This window comes from Ahaetulla prasina, chromosome 2, assembly GCF_028640845.1.
Source record: "Ahaetulla prasina isolate Xishuangbanna chromosome 2, ASM2864084v1, whole genome shotgun sequence".
Lineage (NCBI taxonomy): Eukaryota > Metazoa > Chordata > Lepidosauria > Squamata > Colubridae > Ahaetulla > Ahaetulla prasina.
In genome coordinates, this window is record NC_080540.1 from 197,933,212 (window position 1) to 197,949,120 (window position 15,909).

The 15,909-nt window shown below is 39.8% G+C and overlaps 1 protein-coding gene across 1 annotated transcript; it reads right to left on the bottom strand.

The window, feature by feature from the left end:
* Positions 1 to 1,888: 1,888 nt before the first annotated feature.
* Positions 1,889 to 15,637, bottom strand: LOC131192014 (perilipin-3-like). The gene is made up of 7 exons (XM_058170754.1): positions 15,569 to 15,637; positions 14,777 to 14,960; positions 10,269 to 10,351; positions 8,319 to 8,571; positions 5,434 to 5,621; positions 3,246 to 3,374; positions 1,889 to 2,640 (listed from the first exon to the last, which is right to left on the bottom strand). Exons 1-7 carry the CDS (start codon positions 15,620 to 15,622, stop codon positions 2,287 to 2,289), a joined length of 1,245 nt encoding a protein of 414 aa, XP_058026737.1. The 5' UTR covers positions 15,623 to 15,637; the 3' UTR covers positions 1,889 to 2,286.
* Between the last annotated feature and the right edge of the window lie 272 nt (positions 15,638 to 15,909).

A 15,909-nucleotide genomic window follows, 5' to 3' on the forward strand; every position in this document is an offset into this window, starting at 1 on the left:
CCATGCTGCAGCTGTGCAAAACAAGTCTGAATAAAAAAAAATTCTTTATCATGATCTCTGCAAGAGTTTGTTGCAGTTCTGCCGGCTGGGGCCTTGTGTCAGAGTGTGCGACACTAGCTTTTGCTGTTGTTTTAAAAACATCTTTGGAATCAGAGGTTGCCATCTTCAAAAGACTTCTGAAATTAAACCTGCCTGCACAAACTCCCCTGCCCTTGCAATGACACGTCCTTGAGCCTTGCGCCTACCCACAATCACGGGGATATGACATGTTCAGGCATGTCCCGAACAAGGCCAAACCAGTGGTGGGATTCAAATAATTTTGACAACCGGTTCTCTGTCCTTATGATTTCTTCCAACAACCAGTTCACCAAACTGCTCATAAAGTTACCAACCGGTTCTCCCGAAGTGGTGCAAGCTGGCTGAATCCCACCACTGGGCCTAACCCCCTATTAATTAGCAGACACAAACACGCATGCCCGGAATCATGGTCCTGACATGCCTAAATAAGTCTTAACCCCTACTTGCCACCTGGCTGTGTGCCTCTTGTGAGCATTTTAATTCCTGTTAATATTCCTTGTCTTTTGCTGCAGGGGGCATAATAAATTTTATTAAGGCCTTGCTTCGAACGGTTAGGTGTACCTGAGGATTTGCGGGTGCACTTGGCAAAATATGTGTCTTTAGATTTTTACAAAGGTAATAATCAGCTGCAGGTTTTAAAGGAGCTGTGTTGTTGTTGTTGTTGTTGTTTCCCCCTGCATTTGAGAAAATGTTTTTAAAACCGCCTAGAAATAAATACCTTTTAGAAAAAAGGGAGTTAAATGCAGGTCCCAGCTGCCTTTTAAGGGCTCATTTTTCCCCAGCTTTTGAAGCACTGATTTTTTAAATTCCACAAAAATGAAAAGCATCATTAGGCTAGAATGATTAGAAATAAAAAGCATTTTTTATTTCACAGCCCTCCCCCCCAAAAAAGTAGGGTTTGTTTCTCCAAAACACAGGCCTCTCTTAATTATTCACTTTACCTAGCTATTTATTTATTTGGTTTTGAATGTCCATAGAATTAGTCTAGGTTAAGCTAATCATGTCCCCAGAGGCTTGATGACATTGCACCACACCTTATCTGTTAGGTTTACTCCTGCTTATCTTGATGGGCTTAGGTCAACCCATCAGGTTAGGGTTATGACCTTGTGAGTCCTGCACCAAGTGGGGGTGGATTATGCACATCACATCCAGGGAGGAGGGGGTATGTACGTCATAGGCTCCATGGCCTAGGGCCGGGATATTTACGGGACCGCCTACTGCCACCATTAGCCTCTCACCGACCAGTGCGCTCTCACAGAGAGGGCCTCCTCCGGATACCGTCAGCTAAACAATGTCGGCTGGCGACCTCCAGGGGGAGGGCCTTCTCTGTGGGGGCCCCTACCCTCTGGAACGAGCTCCCTCTGGGGCTTCGTCAACTCCCCGATCTCAGGTCCTTCTGCCGCGAGCTGAAGACGTTGCTGTTTCGAAGAGCAGGACTAGCTTGAACGTAGTTTTAAATTGGGGTTTTTAAATCAGGGGTTTAAATGGGGTTTTAAATTTGTATTTAAAAGTTTTAAGGCATCAACTGAATTTAATTGTCTATTCTTTTTGCTGTTTTATATGTATTATATGTTTTCTGTTGTTTTATTGGCTGTGAACCGCCCTGAGTCCTTCGGGAGATGGGCGGTATACAAATATAATAAATAATAATAATAATATCCAGAGGGTGGGGGCTGAGCACGTCACTTCCGTTTAGGGGCATGATCTGGTGACACATGTGTTTGTTTACTTTGATGACGTCACTGATCAAAAGTACTGATAATTTTCATTAAATTTTGGTATACACTGAATCTACTCAAATACTAGAAATACTACTTCAAGCTGTCACTTATGACATGCTACATTGCCACATCACAGCTGTTTAATTGCAATTTTATTTGTGTAAACAAAATGTATACATTTCTCTCACTTATTAAAACCTTAGATTTCTATAGCAATTAAAATTCTTATACAGTTGAGTATTTAACAGTAGTCAACATAAAGTACACTTACAACTATATAATATTAAAAGAATCGTGCATATTATGGAAGTGGTTAATAATTACTTTAAACAGGTCAAGCCATTTATTAATTTCTCTCCTTCTCTAAGAGCTGTGCCACCTAAGTCTTGTCCAAGGAATGCCTCTGTTGAAGACACCAGTTCTCAATATTATTAATAGTAAGGAATTAATAAACATTATACTTTCATGGATTATTAATAGTAAAGAACTAATATATGTTATTGTGTTTTATGACTTTCTCTGCTGAATATTCAACAGGACAATAGGGTCCATCTACCCATGACAGACAAGTGTATTTAGCTATATATTCCATGACTTCATGCAGTGTCTTCCTGGCCTTGTTAATTTTCTCTGAGGTCTTTTCCAGGAAGCCACTGGGAAGATCCTGGAAGGATGTGGCAGTAGAGAGGACAGCTTGTAGCTCTTCTAAATCACACTGAGCCTGTTGAATTTTTTTTTGAAGATGTTTAGGAAGGCTCTGCATGTTAGTTATGACATTCTGGCAGACCTCCTGCATCTTCTGTGCAACAGTGTAGGATATGACTAGAGCACGGGATTCCATCTGTTATGAAACAAACAAACAAAAAGATCTGTTAATTGAACATCATAGTTGTTCATCTATGAGATTTTCTGAAGGGAGGGAGGGGGTGGAAAGAGAGAGAGAGACAGACAGATAGACAGAGGGCGACTGAATATTCTGGTTTATGCATGGAGACACCATTGTTTATTGCTGTTCCTGATTTCAGCCATACAGTACATGCCAGGTGGCAGAATTCAAATATCCTCCCGCTTTTCTTGCTCACACAATTTTCTGTATGTTCTGTAAACTAGGATCTTTGAATCAGCTCTTCATCTGACCTTTTTCATATATCCTGAGAAACACACCAAATCTTTTCTTCTGGTGCTGGGTATAATTTTTGCCTAAACACATAGTTTGTTTAATAATGTTGCAGGAGCCAATCTGGGTCAGTCACTGGGAGTAGAGGTTTAGTATATTTAATAATGAATAATAATTACTGAATAAATCATAATTGGCTAGGTTTACCCAGTATGCCAAGCCACAAACCACTGTCAAGGCATAATCTTCACTGAGCAATGGCTATTCCCTTTTTTTTTTTTTTTTTGGTATCTTCAAAAGATGAAACGTTCTCATGCTGAGATACCTACCTCTGCCTGATTTGCTTCACTGCTCTGATCCTGCTTAGGTTGACCCTTGTACCATTCCTTCCACATTTGGTACATTTTTTCCTGACATCTGTGAACTTTATAGTCCAATTCCTCCTTGGTATATTTTAGCTACAATAAAGCAAAAAAAGGAAAAGAAAAAAAAAAGTCAGGCACTGCAAGCTAATGTTTGTGTTTGGCACTATTACTACAGCTTTGGCTCAAAGGCCAGAGCTATTCATTCCCTACTCATATTATAAGAGTGCGGTGGCGCAGTGGTTAGAATCCAGAACTGCAAGCTATTTCTGACGGCTGCTTGCAATTTGCCAGTTTGAATCTTACCAGCTCAAGGTTGATTCAGCCTTCCATCCTTCCAAAGTTGATAAAATGAGAACCCAGTTTTTTGGGGGGCAATATGTTGATACTGAAAACTGCTTAGAGAGGGCTGAAAAGCACTGTGAAGCAGTATATAAGTCTAAGTGCTATTGCTATTGGTATCTTCCGTTATTCAGAAAAATATCTTAAGGAACTTCCATCAAGTTTATTCAGGAAGTACATGTAGTCCTTGACCTACACCTATTCATTTAGTGACTGTTCAGAGTTACAACGGCACTGAAAAAAGTGATCTACACTCGGTCCTCACACTTGCAATCATCCCCACAATCATGCAATTCATATGTACTTATGATGGTTGCAGCACCCAGGTCTTTGCCATTTCCAGCCAGCTTCTGAGAAGCAAAGACAGTGGGGGAAGCCAGATTTGCTTAATGATCATGTGATTCACTGAACAACTGCAGTGATTCAGTTAACAACCATGGCAAAAAAAAAAGATTGTAAAATCAGGTGTGATTCACTTAACAATCACCTTACTTAGCCACAGAAATTCTGGTCCCAATGGTGTTTGTAAATTGAGGTCTACCTGGATTACACAGAGATGGAAATACATACAAATTCAGAATGGATGATAAAACTGATTACTTTAACCAAAGAAAAGACTTTGTCTAGCTTTGTTTTTACTTGAAGGCCACATTGGACTTTTTGCTTGAAATGGAAAGGCATGAAACTTGATGTGACTTGATGATTGTTTATAGTATTGAGAACTATTTATAATTATAGAAATGTGTGTTTCTAATCTTAGAGTAAGAGGTCACAGTGACATATTGTGTATATTAATCTTAGAGTAAAAGAGTAAGAGGCTAATTTTGTACCTGTATTGGAAAGTCAGAAGTTACTCTATATTTTTTCTTGTTTTTCTGCACTCATAATTTTGGCTTTTTTCTGAACCATTCTTTCCCTATGATTCTATGCTTCTCTAATTCCTTTTGTTTCTTTACGTATTACCGTATATACTCGAGTATAAGCCGAGTTTTTCAGCACGTTTTTTGTGCTGAAAAACGTCCCCTCGGCTTATACTCGGGTCTATACGGCTTATACTCGAGTTTTTTTTTTTTTTCTTTTTTTCACATTTTACCGGACGGCGCGGGGAAGCCCTGCCGGTGCAGTGAGAGGGCGGGGCGGGGGAGCCGCCAGCCTTCTCAGCTGAGGGAGGGAGGGTTTCCCCAACCGGTAGGTGCCTCATTTCCCACCCTCGGCTTATACTCGAGTCCCCAGTTTACCCCAGTTTTTGGGGTAAAATTGGGGACCTCGGCTTATACTCGGATCGGCTTATATTCGAGTATATACGGTATTTCTTATTGAAATTTAATATTTTTCTTTAAAGATAAAATATTTTCCTCCAACAGACAAAAGAAAAAGGAACTAAAGTGCACAATCAGCTGGGCATTTTTTCTTCATTAAAGAACTGCCATAGCCTTTGACATTAGCATTAATAAACAAGGCTCGTTTTGGCCTGGGAACCTCAGAGGGCATAGTTAATGGTCCTGTAACATGAACAAAGTAGATGTAGTGAATATTTGGGGAGAGGGTACAATTAAGAGTTTTGCTATATATATTACATGTCAACTTCTTCAGTAACAGCACTGTGAACCTGCAAATTACTCTATAGAAAACATTCTGCCTCCAGCCCATGGCTGAATCAATGTCCATGGGTTCAGCTCCTTGGACTGTTTGCTAAAGAGACCATTCAGCATGTTATATGTTCCAACAAGGATGCGTGTCTCTCGCCCAAGGTCCGACTATTCACCCTTTCTTTTATTTCCCAAACCTAACATGGAATGGCTGAGTTTCTTACCAAGTAAAAGAGCTGTTCAAGCTGGAACAATGCCTGCTGTGCACCCAGTTTGATCTTTATCAGAGAATGATGATAGGCTCGACTACAGAGCTTGATTGACAAGGAACCCAGGCGCCTGTAGTAACTTGGCTCTTCTTTCTGTTTTTCAAGAGAGGCTGCTCCAGAGCGGTCCGAAAATGCAATGGCAACTAAACAAACAACAACTAGATCAAAAGAGATCCCCATTCACAATAGCTGAGCTAATATTATCAGTCAGTTTACTTCACAAATAACATTCCTCATAACTAAGTTTCTGAGAAATTTTAACTAGCAGCCACTTTATTCCTCAAATAAATCCACCTTGATTAAGCTTTGGGGAAATCTAGGCTACACTTAAGTATAATTAAAAAAGACTTCAACTCCTCTCCCTCATTGTTAATAATATTTAATTGGGGAAGTGAAGGGACTATTTTAGCATATGTACTACATTTTGGTGAAGACCCACAAAAAGGGATCAGCTTTGGCCCAGATTCTTTTTCACTGTCCCCCCCAGCAGTAAGCTATATTAAAATTTTAAAGTAGCATGTTGTGTGAACCCAAACTTCATGGCATGTAAAAACAAGATCCATGGCTTATAGGTTGTATGAAACTCTTCAGTCAGATTTTGTGAAAGAGTGCAAGATGTTAAAATACAACCCCTTTGGTGGGCACGGGTAGGTATATACATTTTATCAATAAATAAATTGATCTGTACCAGGCTCCATATCAATCATTTGCCACACTTTAGGGCAGTGTTTTTCAATCTCAGCAACTGTTAAGATGTGTGGTTTCTAACTCCCAGAATTCTGTGGGATGCTAGCTAGGAAATTCTGGGAATTGGAGTCCACAAACATAAAAGTTGCTGAGGTTAAGAAACACTGCTTTAGAATGGTCTTCCTAAAGTTAGAGCAGAACAGGAGTCTCCAAACTTGGAAAGTTTAACTCTTGAGGACTTCAACTCCCAGAATTCTTCAGCCAACAAAGGTGGCTGAGGAATTCTGGAAGTTGAAGTCCACAAGTCTTAAAGTTGCCAAGTTTGGAGACCCCTGGAGTAGAGTAAAGCATTTCATTTTTGGTGACCTTACACCAGTAAGGTGTAGTCTTGAACCTTTTAGATAGGTTGAATCCACAACTCCCAACAGACCACCAATTTCTCCTGCACAAGAATATCAGCAGAAGGAAATCAGCTGGACCTGATCTACATGTAGACTACTATTTTATTTTGGCTTTGAAGAATTTCCCTTTACCCCACTCTCCTTCCCTAGCCATTAGTTTTTATGTATTGCTTAAAGCGGCAGAAAGGCCCATGCCTTTCATTTCGGTTAGGTGAAAATAAGTCTTCAATAGTCTCCACAGCAGAGTTGAAATAACAGATACCCTTTTCACTTAACCTTCAACCTAATCTTTGCATATGTCTTAAAATCAGCTATAGCGAGGAGGGTCAGTTGGAAAGAGGAGTGATCAGAGGATAGAGGAATTTGGAAGAAAATTTATAAGACTGATAAGCCTATACTTTTATTTGCTAAAATGTGACCTATTTTTTTAAAAAGTAAAATTGTTTCTATTCAGGAGCATATGGATTGGATGCCTGGATTTGATTCTTAGAATACTTTATCCTGCAATGAAGTACATTTAGCCATGCCTCTAATTTTACTAGTTCATTTTTATACAACTGACTGAGAGCACTCGGCTTCCCTACAAATTTGGTCTTCTCCTGTGTCTATTCTATTTCCTGTCAATGCTTCAGACTGCATATCCTTCGGCTCAAAGATCTATCTTTTGCTGGAGATGCAGTACAGGTAGTCCACCACTTATAAAAATTCATTTAGTAACAGTTCAAAGTTACAATGGCATTGAAAAAAGGGACTTATGCCGTTTTCACACTTATGACTATTGCAGCATTCCCATGGTCATGTGATCAAAATTCAGATGTTTGGCATTTGATTCATATTTATGACTGCTGCAGTGTCCTAGGGACACGTGATCACCTTTTGCAACCTTCTGACAAGCAAAGTCAATGGAGAAGCCGGATTCATTTAACAACATGGTGGCTCACCTAATAACTGCAATGATTCACTTAACAATGGTGGCAAGGAAAGTCATAAAATAGGGCAAAACTCACTTAACAACTTTCTCACTTAGCAACAGAAAGTTTGGGCTCAATTGTGGTCGTAAGTCGAGGACTATCTGTACAAGCAGCTTTATCCTAGATAAGGTCATTCAGTTCCTCTATATTGGCTAGATAAAATCACACACAATGGGCTTGGGATCAGTTGTGGATGATCAATTATAGTTTGTTGAATAAGCTGCAATTGCTGGATTCTCACATCAGCTGGGTCAAAACTAAACAAATCTTCTTCTGATTTAGTATACTCACTGACAAGCAGAAACTCTCTAGGCAAGAGATTTCCCTATCAGAATTAACAGCTCTCAACTTTAAGAAAAATGAGCTAGAAAATATTAGATTCTATGATTTTTTAAAATAACTAGTCTGTTTAGCATACCTCCCAATGCTTACTTCTGACATATTTTCAATATTTTATACCTTTATTAGGCCAGTATAGCGTATTCTTAGTCTACTTTTTCTAGCCAATGCCTTTCAGATGTTCTAAACATTACTCAAAGGGAGAAGTATTAAAACTGAATGAATGAATAAATAAATAAATAAAGTTAGTTGGTTAACTATCTCAGCTATCGTATACATTTATTTTTGGATTTTAAAAAAATGAACCGTTTTATAGTTTTAGAATTATATGACGTCCCTAGTCACTTGGCAGAGAAAGATGGCTGTAGAAATAAGTAAATAAATTTAGAGGTCAAACTTATTAGAATGTGGATAATCAAGAGAGGGAACCGTATAGTCTTACAAAATTCCTCATCCGTGATTGGCAGAAAGTGCTCTAGTAAGTCATCCGATTTGAAGATCATCTTGTCAACACTACTGGCCATCATCTGTGCCATGTTGATTTCCATCAGAATGTTTACAGCATTCCTCACTGAACACAATGTCACTTCCACACTCTCTGCAGCAGCTTCAATGCCTATATCTAGCATGGTATCCATAACATCCTTTGCTTCAGTTAATTTGGTATAAATAGATTCAATGGCATTTGTCATGATCTGGCGGTGAAAATTCAAAAACAGAACATATCACAGTGAAGAATGATGAAAATTGACAGAATTAAGCACTAGCGCATATACTCTCCGCTCTAAATTCGGCTTATATGTCATTTTTGCATCCAATCTGAATTTGATTTGCTATTTGCCAGAATGCAGCTGCGCGGGTGATTGAGGGAGCCACACGTTGCTCCCGGGTAACACCGCTCCTGCGCAGTTTGCACTGGCTACCTGTGGTCTTTCGGGCGCGCTTCAAGGTGTTGGTTACCACCTTTAAAGCACTCCATGGCTTAGGGCCCGGGTACTTATGGGACCGCCTGCTGTTACCCTATGCCTCCCACCGACCCGTACGCTCACACAGAGAGGGTCTTCTCAGGGTGCCGTCCACCAAGCAATGTCGGCTGGCGGCCCCCAGGGGAAGGGCCTTCTCTGTTGGAGCACCTACCCTCTGGAACGAACTTCCCCCTGGTTTGCGTCAATTACCTGACCTTCGGACCTTTCGCTGTGAATTGAAAACGTACTTGTTCATCCAAGCAGAACTGGCTTAATTCTTAATTTTTAAATTTTGAATTTTTTGAATTTTAATAATTTTAAATTGGGGTATTCTGTTTTATTGGGTCAAATTTGACGGTTTTAAATTTTTCGGCCATTATAGAATATGTTATTTTAATCTGTTGTTTTAAAATTGTATATTGTATTGTTTTAATCCGGCTGTACACCGTCCTGAGTCCTTCGGGAGAAGGGCGGTATAAAAATCTAAATAATAAATAAATAAATAAATAAAATAAAATGTTTGTTTTTAGTGCAGCAATTACCTTTAAAAAAACAAAAACAACAAATATACAGGTAGTCCTCAACCTATAACCACAATTGAGCCCAAATTTCCATTAGCTAAGCAAGGAAGTTAAGTGACTTTTCCCCCATTTTACATCTTTTTCTGCCACAATTATTAAGCAAATCATGGAGTTGTTAAATGATGGGCTCCCCCATTGACAATGACATTGTCAGATGTCAGCTGGGAAGATTGCAAATGATGGTCAAATAAGATAGACACACACATGGACAGTGCAGCTGTTATATATACATGCCAGTTGCCAAGCACCCAAATTTTGATCATGTGACCATGAGGATGCTGCAACGGTCATTAAGTGTGAAAGCACTTAAGCAAATTTTTCGGTGCCTTTGTAACTTTGAATGGTCACTAAATGAATGGTTGTTAAATTGAGGACTATCTGTGCACAAAACCAAACTGATTAGCATGTTCTAACAATACTGAGAAATGGGTCAGGATAAGAAATGAAACAAAGATTCCAAAGAAAAAAACTTTTACTGGTATATATTCAAATATCCCCAAATCCTGTCAAATGGTTTATAAATCTTGAACTCAATTACCCGGCTGATGTTGAACCTATGAAGTGCATGTTAAAGGTGATACGTTTTGGGTAAACGTATTTAAAGGAGAAAACAAAATGTCCTTTTTTCTCCCAAAGGAAGAAAAAGTTGGTTGGCATTTCAGCATGACCTGGCTGATACAGCACCTCCTGATAACGGCTGCATCCAAAATCCATGCTTATGAAGCGTCCTTCACATTACCTGTCCTAGGGACGATGGGAGTTGTAATTCAATGAAATCTAAAATGTCACATGTTGCTTACAATACACAGATTGATAATCAGATATTATGGAAGGTCAAGTGATTACCTGGTCCACTGTCTGTTGCATAATAGGAAATTTGTGTTGTAGTCTGTCAAGATTCCTACAGGCAACCATATTTACAACAGAAACTGTAAATAGTAAAGATGAAAGAAAGGTTTGATTACTTAAAAGATTCCTGGTTATGTTCAACAACTGAATGTTACTTGTATTTGGGTCTATGCATATCATCTGAATGTACTTTGAAGCCAAGTTATCTTTTATATTTTAAAAGCAGCTTTGTGTTTTTAGCTTATTGACCACTAACTGCGTTAGAAAAGTTGCATCTCTCCTTTGATTGGAAAATAGATAATTTTAAGCATTCAGCCTTTTTGGGGGATTTCTCTTTCTTCATTCTTTCCCCACAACAAAGCATAATGTAACGTAATGTAACGTAATGTAACGTAACATAACATAACATTTTGTTATTGTTGTTAGTTGCGAAGTCGTGTCCGACCCATCGCGACCCCATGGACAACGTTCCTCCAGGCCTTCTAATTTTCTAATTTTCTAATAATAGAAAATTCTCTTCCCCACCCCCCAGGTATGATTGCTGAATAATAATGTTGGAAGAAATGTCCATCTGGATTCAGTTCCAAGTGGGAAAAAAAACACTGGAAGCATGGAGACTGCTTGGAAAGATGGTTTAATGGTGGACAGGATCACATGGTTTGGGTTCCTGAACAGAAAAAGGGATGCTGAGCGTGTGACCAGATGCTGAGCATGCCTTGGTTTTATGCCCTCTCTGAGCTTTGAACTTCCTGGGGCACAGGAAGAATACCTGATTGGTTGTCAGACTCCCAGGGGGTGGGGGTCTTAGCTAGCCTTGCTGGCTGATGTAATCTTCCCAGGTGCCATGTGGTGAGTTTCTGTTGCTAGATGGGTCCTATTGTGTTGCAGATGATGGTCCATTGGCAAAAGTGGGGGCCAGGAAGGTGGGAGCTGCTTTATCTTTAAAACATGTTTCTCCATTTCTCATCCAGGGAAATATATGCTGCCTTTTTAATATTTCCCCAAATATCTCATTCTTCTAGGAGAGGGGTGGGTGCTAACTTCCTACAATAATAAGCGGTAAAGCCAATTACTTGGGCAAGAGTAAGTAATCAAAGAACCCATTCTTTCACACTTCCCCAAACCCCCAAACCTGTTGCCCAAACATCTGTAGAGATTCTCAGTCATCCAGGTCATGGTTCTCTCAAAGGTGCTTTTTTCAGGAGGCAACTAGACTTTGTTTTTTTCTTTGAGGACGTTTCACTTCTCAACCAAGAAGCTTTGCTGAGAATCTTCTTGGATTTTTAGCATTAGAGAACGACTGAGAATGTCTACAGATGTTTAGCTACACAATTTGGGATAAATACCCTTTGAATGGTATGGGAGTAGGAATGGATTTCCAGGGAGAGAAAAAATTGCAGAGTACAGGAACCAGGAGCACTACTCAGGTGACCCTGAGGACGCAGATAAACCTCCAAATGCTTCAACCACCCTCTAAAAGGATACAAATGACCAGCTGTCTGCAAGGAATATAAATTCCCCACTATCCTGTCAGAGCTGAAGAAGCTTCTTGGATGAGAAGCGAAATGTCCTCAAAGAAAAAACAAGAAAGTCCAATTGCCTCCTGAAAAAAGCACCTTTGGGACTGCTGCCCAAATATTTGTACAAACAAAAAGCAAAGCTGATAAGATACAAGGACAGTATTACCTTTGCCAGAGTCACACACTAGAACCAATACATATGCACATCCATGCCCTTCAAGGATTACTCACTAGAACCAGCACAAACACATATCCCAGACCCCTCAAGCCCATGCCAATGATGAGTGCCCCCTATGAAACAACCTCTCTAAAACCTCATTTTCTCTGTAGCTTCCTTCGCAAGCAAACCTCTTTTGCTTTTGAGAATAAATAAACCTACTTTCCCTCACAACTTGTCTGAATTTCATTCTGATTCGTTTTTGTGCAACCCCGACTCAAATCAGAACCCCAAATTATTTTTTGGACAATATGCTGAGCAGTTAAAGAAAACTTTAATCCCAGATAGTAGAAAGTAGAAAACTCAATGTAAGAAAAGCTCTCATTTTTCTTGGATTTCTAGATAAATTGCAAGTATATGCATAGACAACCCAGTTATTTTGCTGTTCATATATTTGTTGAAGTAGAAGTGGAAGATTCTTGGAAAGAAATATGAAGGAGCAGGTCAGTGGGTGGTTCCACACATATCATGGCATGGCTTACCTAATCATGGGTTACTGAATAAATTACAGGTAGTCCTCTATCTCCCATCGTCCGGTGCGTTCCCACAGAGAGGGACTCCCCAGGGTGCCGTCAGCCAAACAGTGTCGACTGGCGGCCCCCAGGGGGAGGGCCTTCTCTGTGGGGGCTCCAACCCTGTGGAACGAACTTCCCCTCGGACTTCGACTACTACCTGACCTTAGGACCTTTCGCCGCGAACTTAAAACCTATTTATTTCGTATGGCTGGACTAGCTTGATTTTTTATCTTTAGATTTTAATTGAATTTGATGGGTTTTTTAAATTTTATAATTTTATAGGGGTGTAAGTTATTTTAATATTTGGGCTAATTTAATCAGTTTTTTAAGGGTTGTTTTAATTAGTGTGTATATTTGTATTTTACCTGCCTGTTCACCGCCCTGAGTCCTTCGGGAGAAGGGCGGTATACAAATTAAAATATTATTATTATTATTATTATTATTATTATTCTTGACTTACAACAGTTCGCTTAGTGACCGTTCAAAGTTATAACATCACTGAAAGTGATTTATGACCATTTTTCACACTTATGACAATTGCAGGATCCCCATGGCCACATGATTTTCATTTGCATACTTGATAACTGACTCACATTTATGATGGTTGCAGTGTCCTGGGGTCATGTGATTACTTTTTGCAACCTTCTGACAAGCTATGTCAATGGGGAAACCAGATTCACTTACTGTATTTTTCAGAGTATAAGACACACCTTTCCCCCCCTAAAAGAGGCTGAAAATTTGGGTGTGTCTTATACTCTTTCCGAAGCTTTTTTTTCAGCCCTAACAAGGCGCTAACGAGGCACTAGGGCAGTGGTTCCCAACCTTTTCTTGTTTGAGGCACAACCTTTTCTTGTTTGAGGCACCCTTGGAAAGCCTTTCAAAAGTTCCCGGCACCCTTATAAGGAAATAGATATTTAAAATCTCCGTAGCTCAAAAGTTCCCGGCACCCTCAAAAGATCTCACGGCACCCCTTAGTGCCGCGGCACACTGGTTGGGAACCACTGCACTAGGGGCTGTGCTTTAACAAGGGGCTAGCCAGTGAAGTGATCTCCAGGTTTTGCTTGCTGAAGCTTTTTTTAAACTAGGTGCTAGCAAGTCATTGCTGCTTCCTCTCAGCTGTGCCTTAGAAGCTGTTTTTTATCCCCAAGCAGGGGATAAAAACCCAGCAAACTAATGTGCTGAAGCTGACCAGACTAAGGTAGCCAGATGAATACCTGGTAAGCAGATTTTCCCCCATTTTCCTCCCCAAAAACTAAACTTCATCTTATGCTCCGGTGCGTCTTATACTCTGAAAAATACGGTAACAATCGTGTTACTAATTTAATAACTGCAGTGAGTCACCTAACAAATGTGGCAAGAAAAATCATAAAATGTGCCCAAAACATACTTAAATGTTTCTCACTTAACAACATAAATTTTGGGCTCAGTTGTGATAGTAAGTTGAGGACTACCTGTACTACTGGCAAACTATATCTTAAATTAGTGTGATGGGCCAAGCAGTCAGTACATTTGTGGTTAGTGTTGCGTCAGCGTTTCAGAAAACCCCCAACTCTAAGTAAAAACTCTGAAGCAAGCATTTTTCAAAGTTCTATTTACTAGAATAGGTAAACTGGCACATCTGGGAAAATCTGAATCTGAGAGGTCCGGGTTTTCCCTCAATAAATCAAAACTCCCAAAACCATCCCCTCACTCCTCAGTTGCTCATATGCTCCAATCACCATCCATCAACACTCAAGACAGCACTCCGACCATTCCTTCTCCAGATGCAGGATCAGCCTGACCTTGACCAATGGGAAGAATGCTAATATGTCTGAAGACAATCCCCCTATTAAATCTCCCCTCCTACTTTCCCACACACAAGAAGGTGGCAGCATGGAAGCTTCCGGCCTAATATGGCATCCAAAGCTGACATTGCAAGCCTGCTGGTCACAGTCTCCACATTTCAATGAATTGATTTCTAAAATATTTTGGCTGTAGAGAAGGCAAAACTAGATTAATTCCACTGGTTTAGATAAGATGGTGTGTCTTAGGTTTGAAAAATAAAATTAAGAGCTCAGGTTTGCTTCCTAGGCTTACCCTAAGGAACCTTTGGAATCAAAGCCTTTTAAGGATCCCCAGTTACAGTTGGACTAGAAGTCCTCTATTCTCTACTTAATGGCTTACAGCATCTCAAAAGCCATACATTGCAAAAACCAAGACGAAGAATGGCATGGCAAAGAATAGAATAATTTCCAGCTATAACCAATTACTTACGTTGTGGTTCAAATACGTCGAGAAGAGGCTCTGTGCTGCTTGCAATATTCTTCACCCCCGTCTCTGCCATCTCAAAGACTGCTTGGATAGCTGGATGAGACTGCTTGGCAAAATTATAGGTAGACGAAACCCACTCATAAGTAGAACTGACTAATGGCAGATCAGCAAACTTTTGGATGGCACACTAAGAAATAAGATACCATAGAGTCACCATCTTGCTGGATCCCAGAAGAGCTCTACATCAGGGGTCTCCAACCTTGGCAACTTTAAGATTTGTGGACTTCAACTCCCAGAATTCCTCAGCCAGCAAGCTGGCTGAGGAATTCTGGGAGTTGAAGTCCACAAGTCTTAAAGTTGCCAAGGTTGGAGACCCTTGCTCTATATTGCAGAATTGCAGTTAGATCCCGTATTCGTGAAAGGTGCACTTGACAATGAAGCTATGATTCATACTGGTATGTAAAACTGAATAAACAGTAAACTGATACTGCTGAAATCTAGTTTGTTACTGTCTCTTTCTTACAATATTATTGCACATTATTGTGAGTTTAAAAACAGCACAATGCAAGAATGTCTTTAAGAAGCACAAAAGCTTTTCTCAGCATTTTCTTAAGTTCTTTGATAAGTTTTACTGCAATTACTAACCACTGCAACTGCAATAGGAGCCTGTGAGCCTACAGCTCTTTGAAAATAAATCTATGAAATAGATTAGAAAACCCATGCTGGGTTCTATCCCTGTCACGTACAGTTTGACCCTTAAATGGTATCCTTGCTTCTTCCATATTGTCCACTTACCTGATAATCATCTACAACCCTTACAGGCATTAACTCTGCTCCAGGAGAATACATGATGACAATAATGAGAAACAGCAGCCAGCACTACAGAGAGACAAGATCCAATTCAGTCATCACACTAATACATCCAATTACATTACACACAATTTTAGCAGCTTTTGCAGAAGACGTAAGGCTAGCTAAATAAACAAACAAACCGTACCCTATACCTGTAAGCAGTGTTTATTCCAAGCTTGATCTATTTACATTACTAGGACATCTGGAGATCTCAGAGCAGGCTTTAGCGGTAAGAGCAAAAAGATTCCTTCTATTATAGAGAATATCCGATTTCATACATTTAG

Coding starts and splice junctions, on each gene's coding strand:
- LOC131192014 (XM_058170754.1), bottom strand. CDS start 15,622: ATGTATTCTCCTGGAGCAGAGTTAATGCCTGTAAGGGTTGTAGATGAT. Junction 8,572..10,268: donor TGCAACAGACAGTGGACCAG/GTAATCACTTGA, acceptor TTTCACCGCCAG/ATCATGACAAATGCCATTGA. Junction 3,375..5,433: donor TTGAACAGCTCTTTTACTTG/GTAAGAAACTCA, acceptor GCTTTATTGTAG/CTAAAATATACCAAGGAGGA.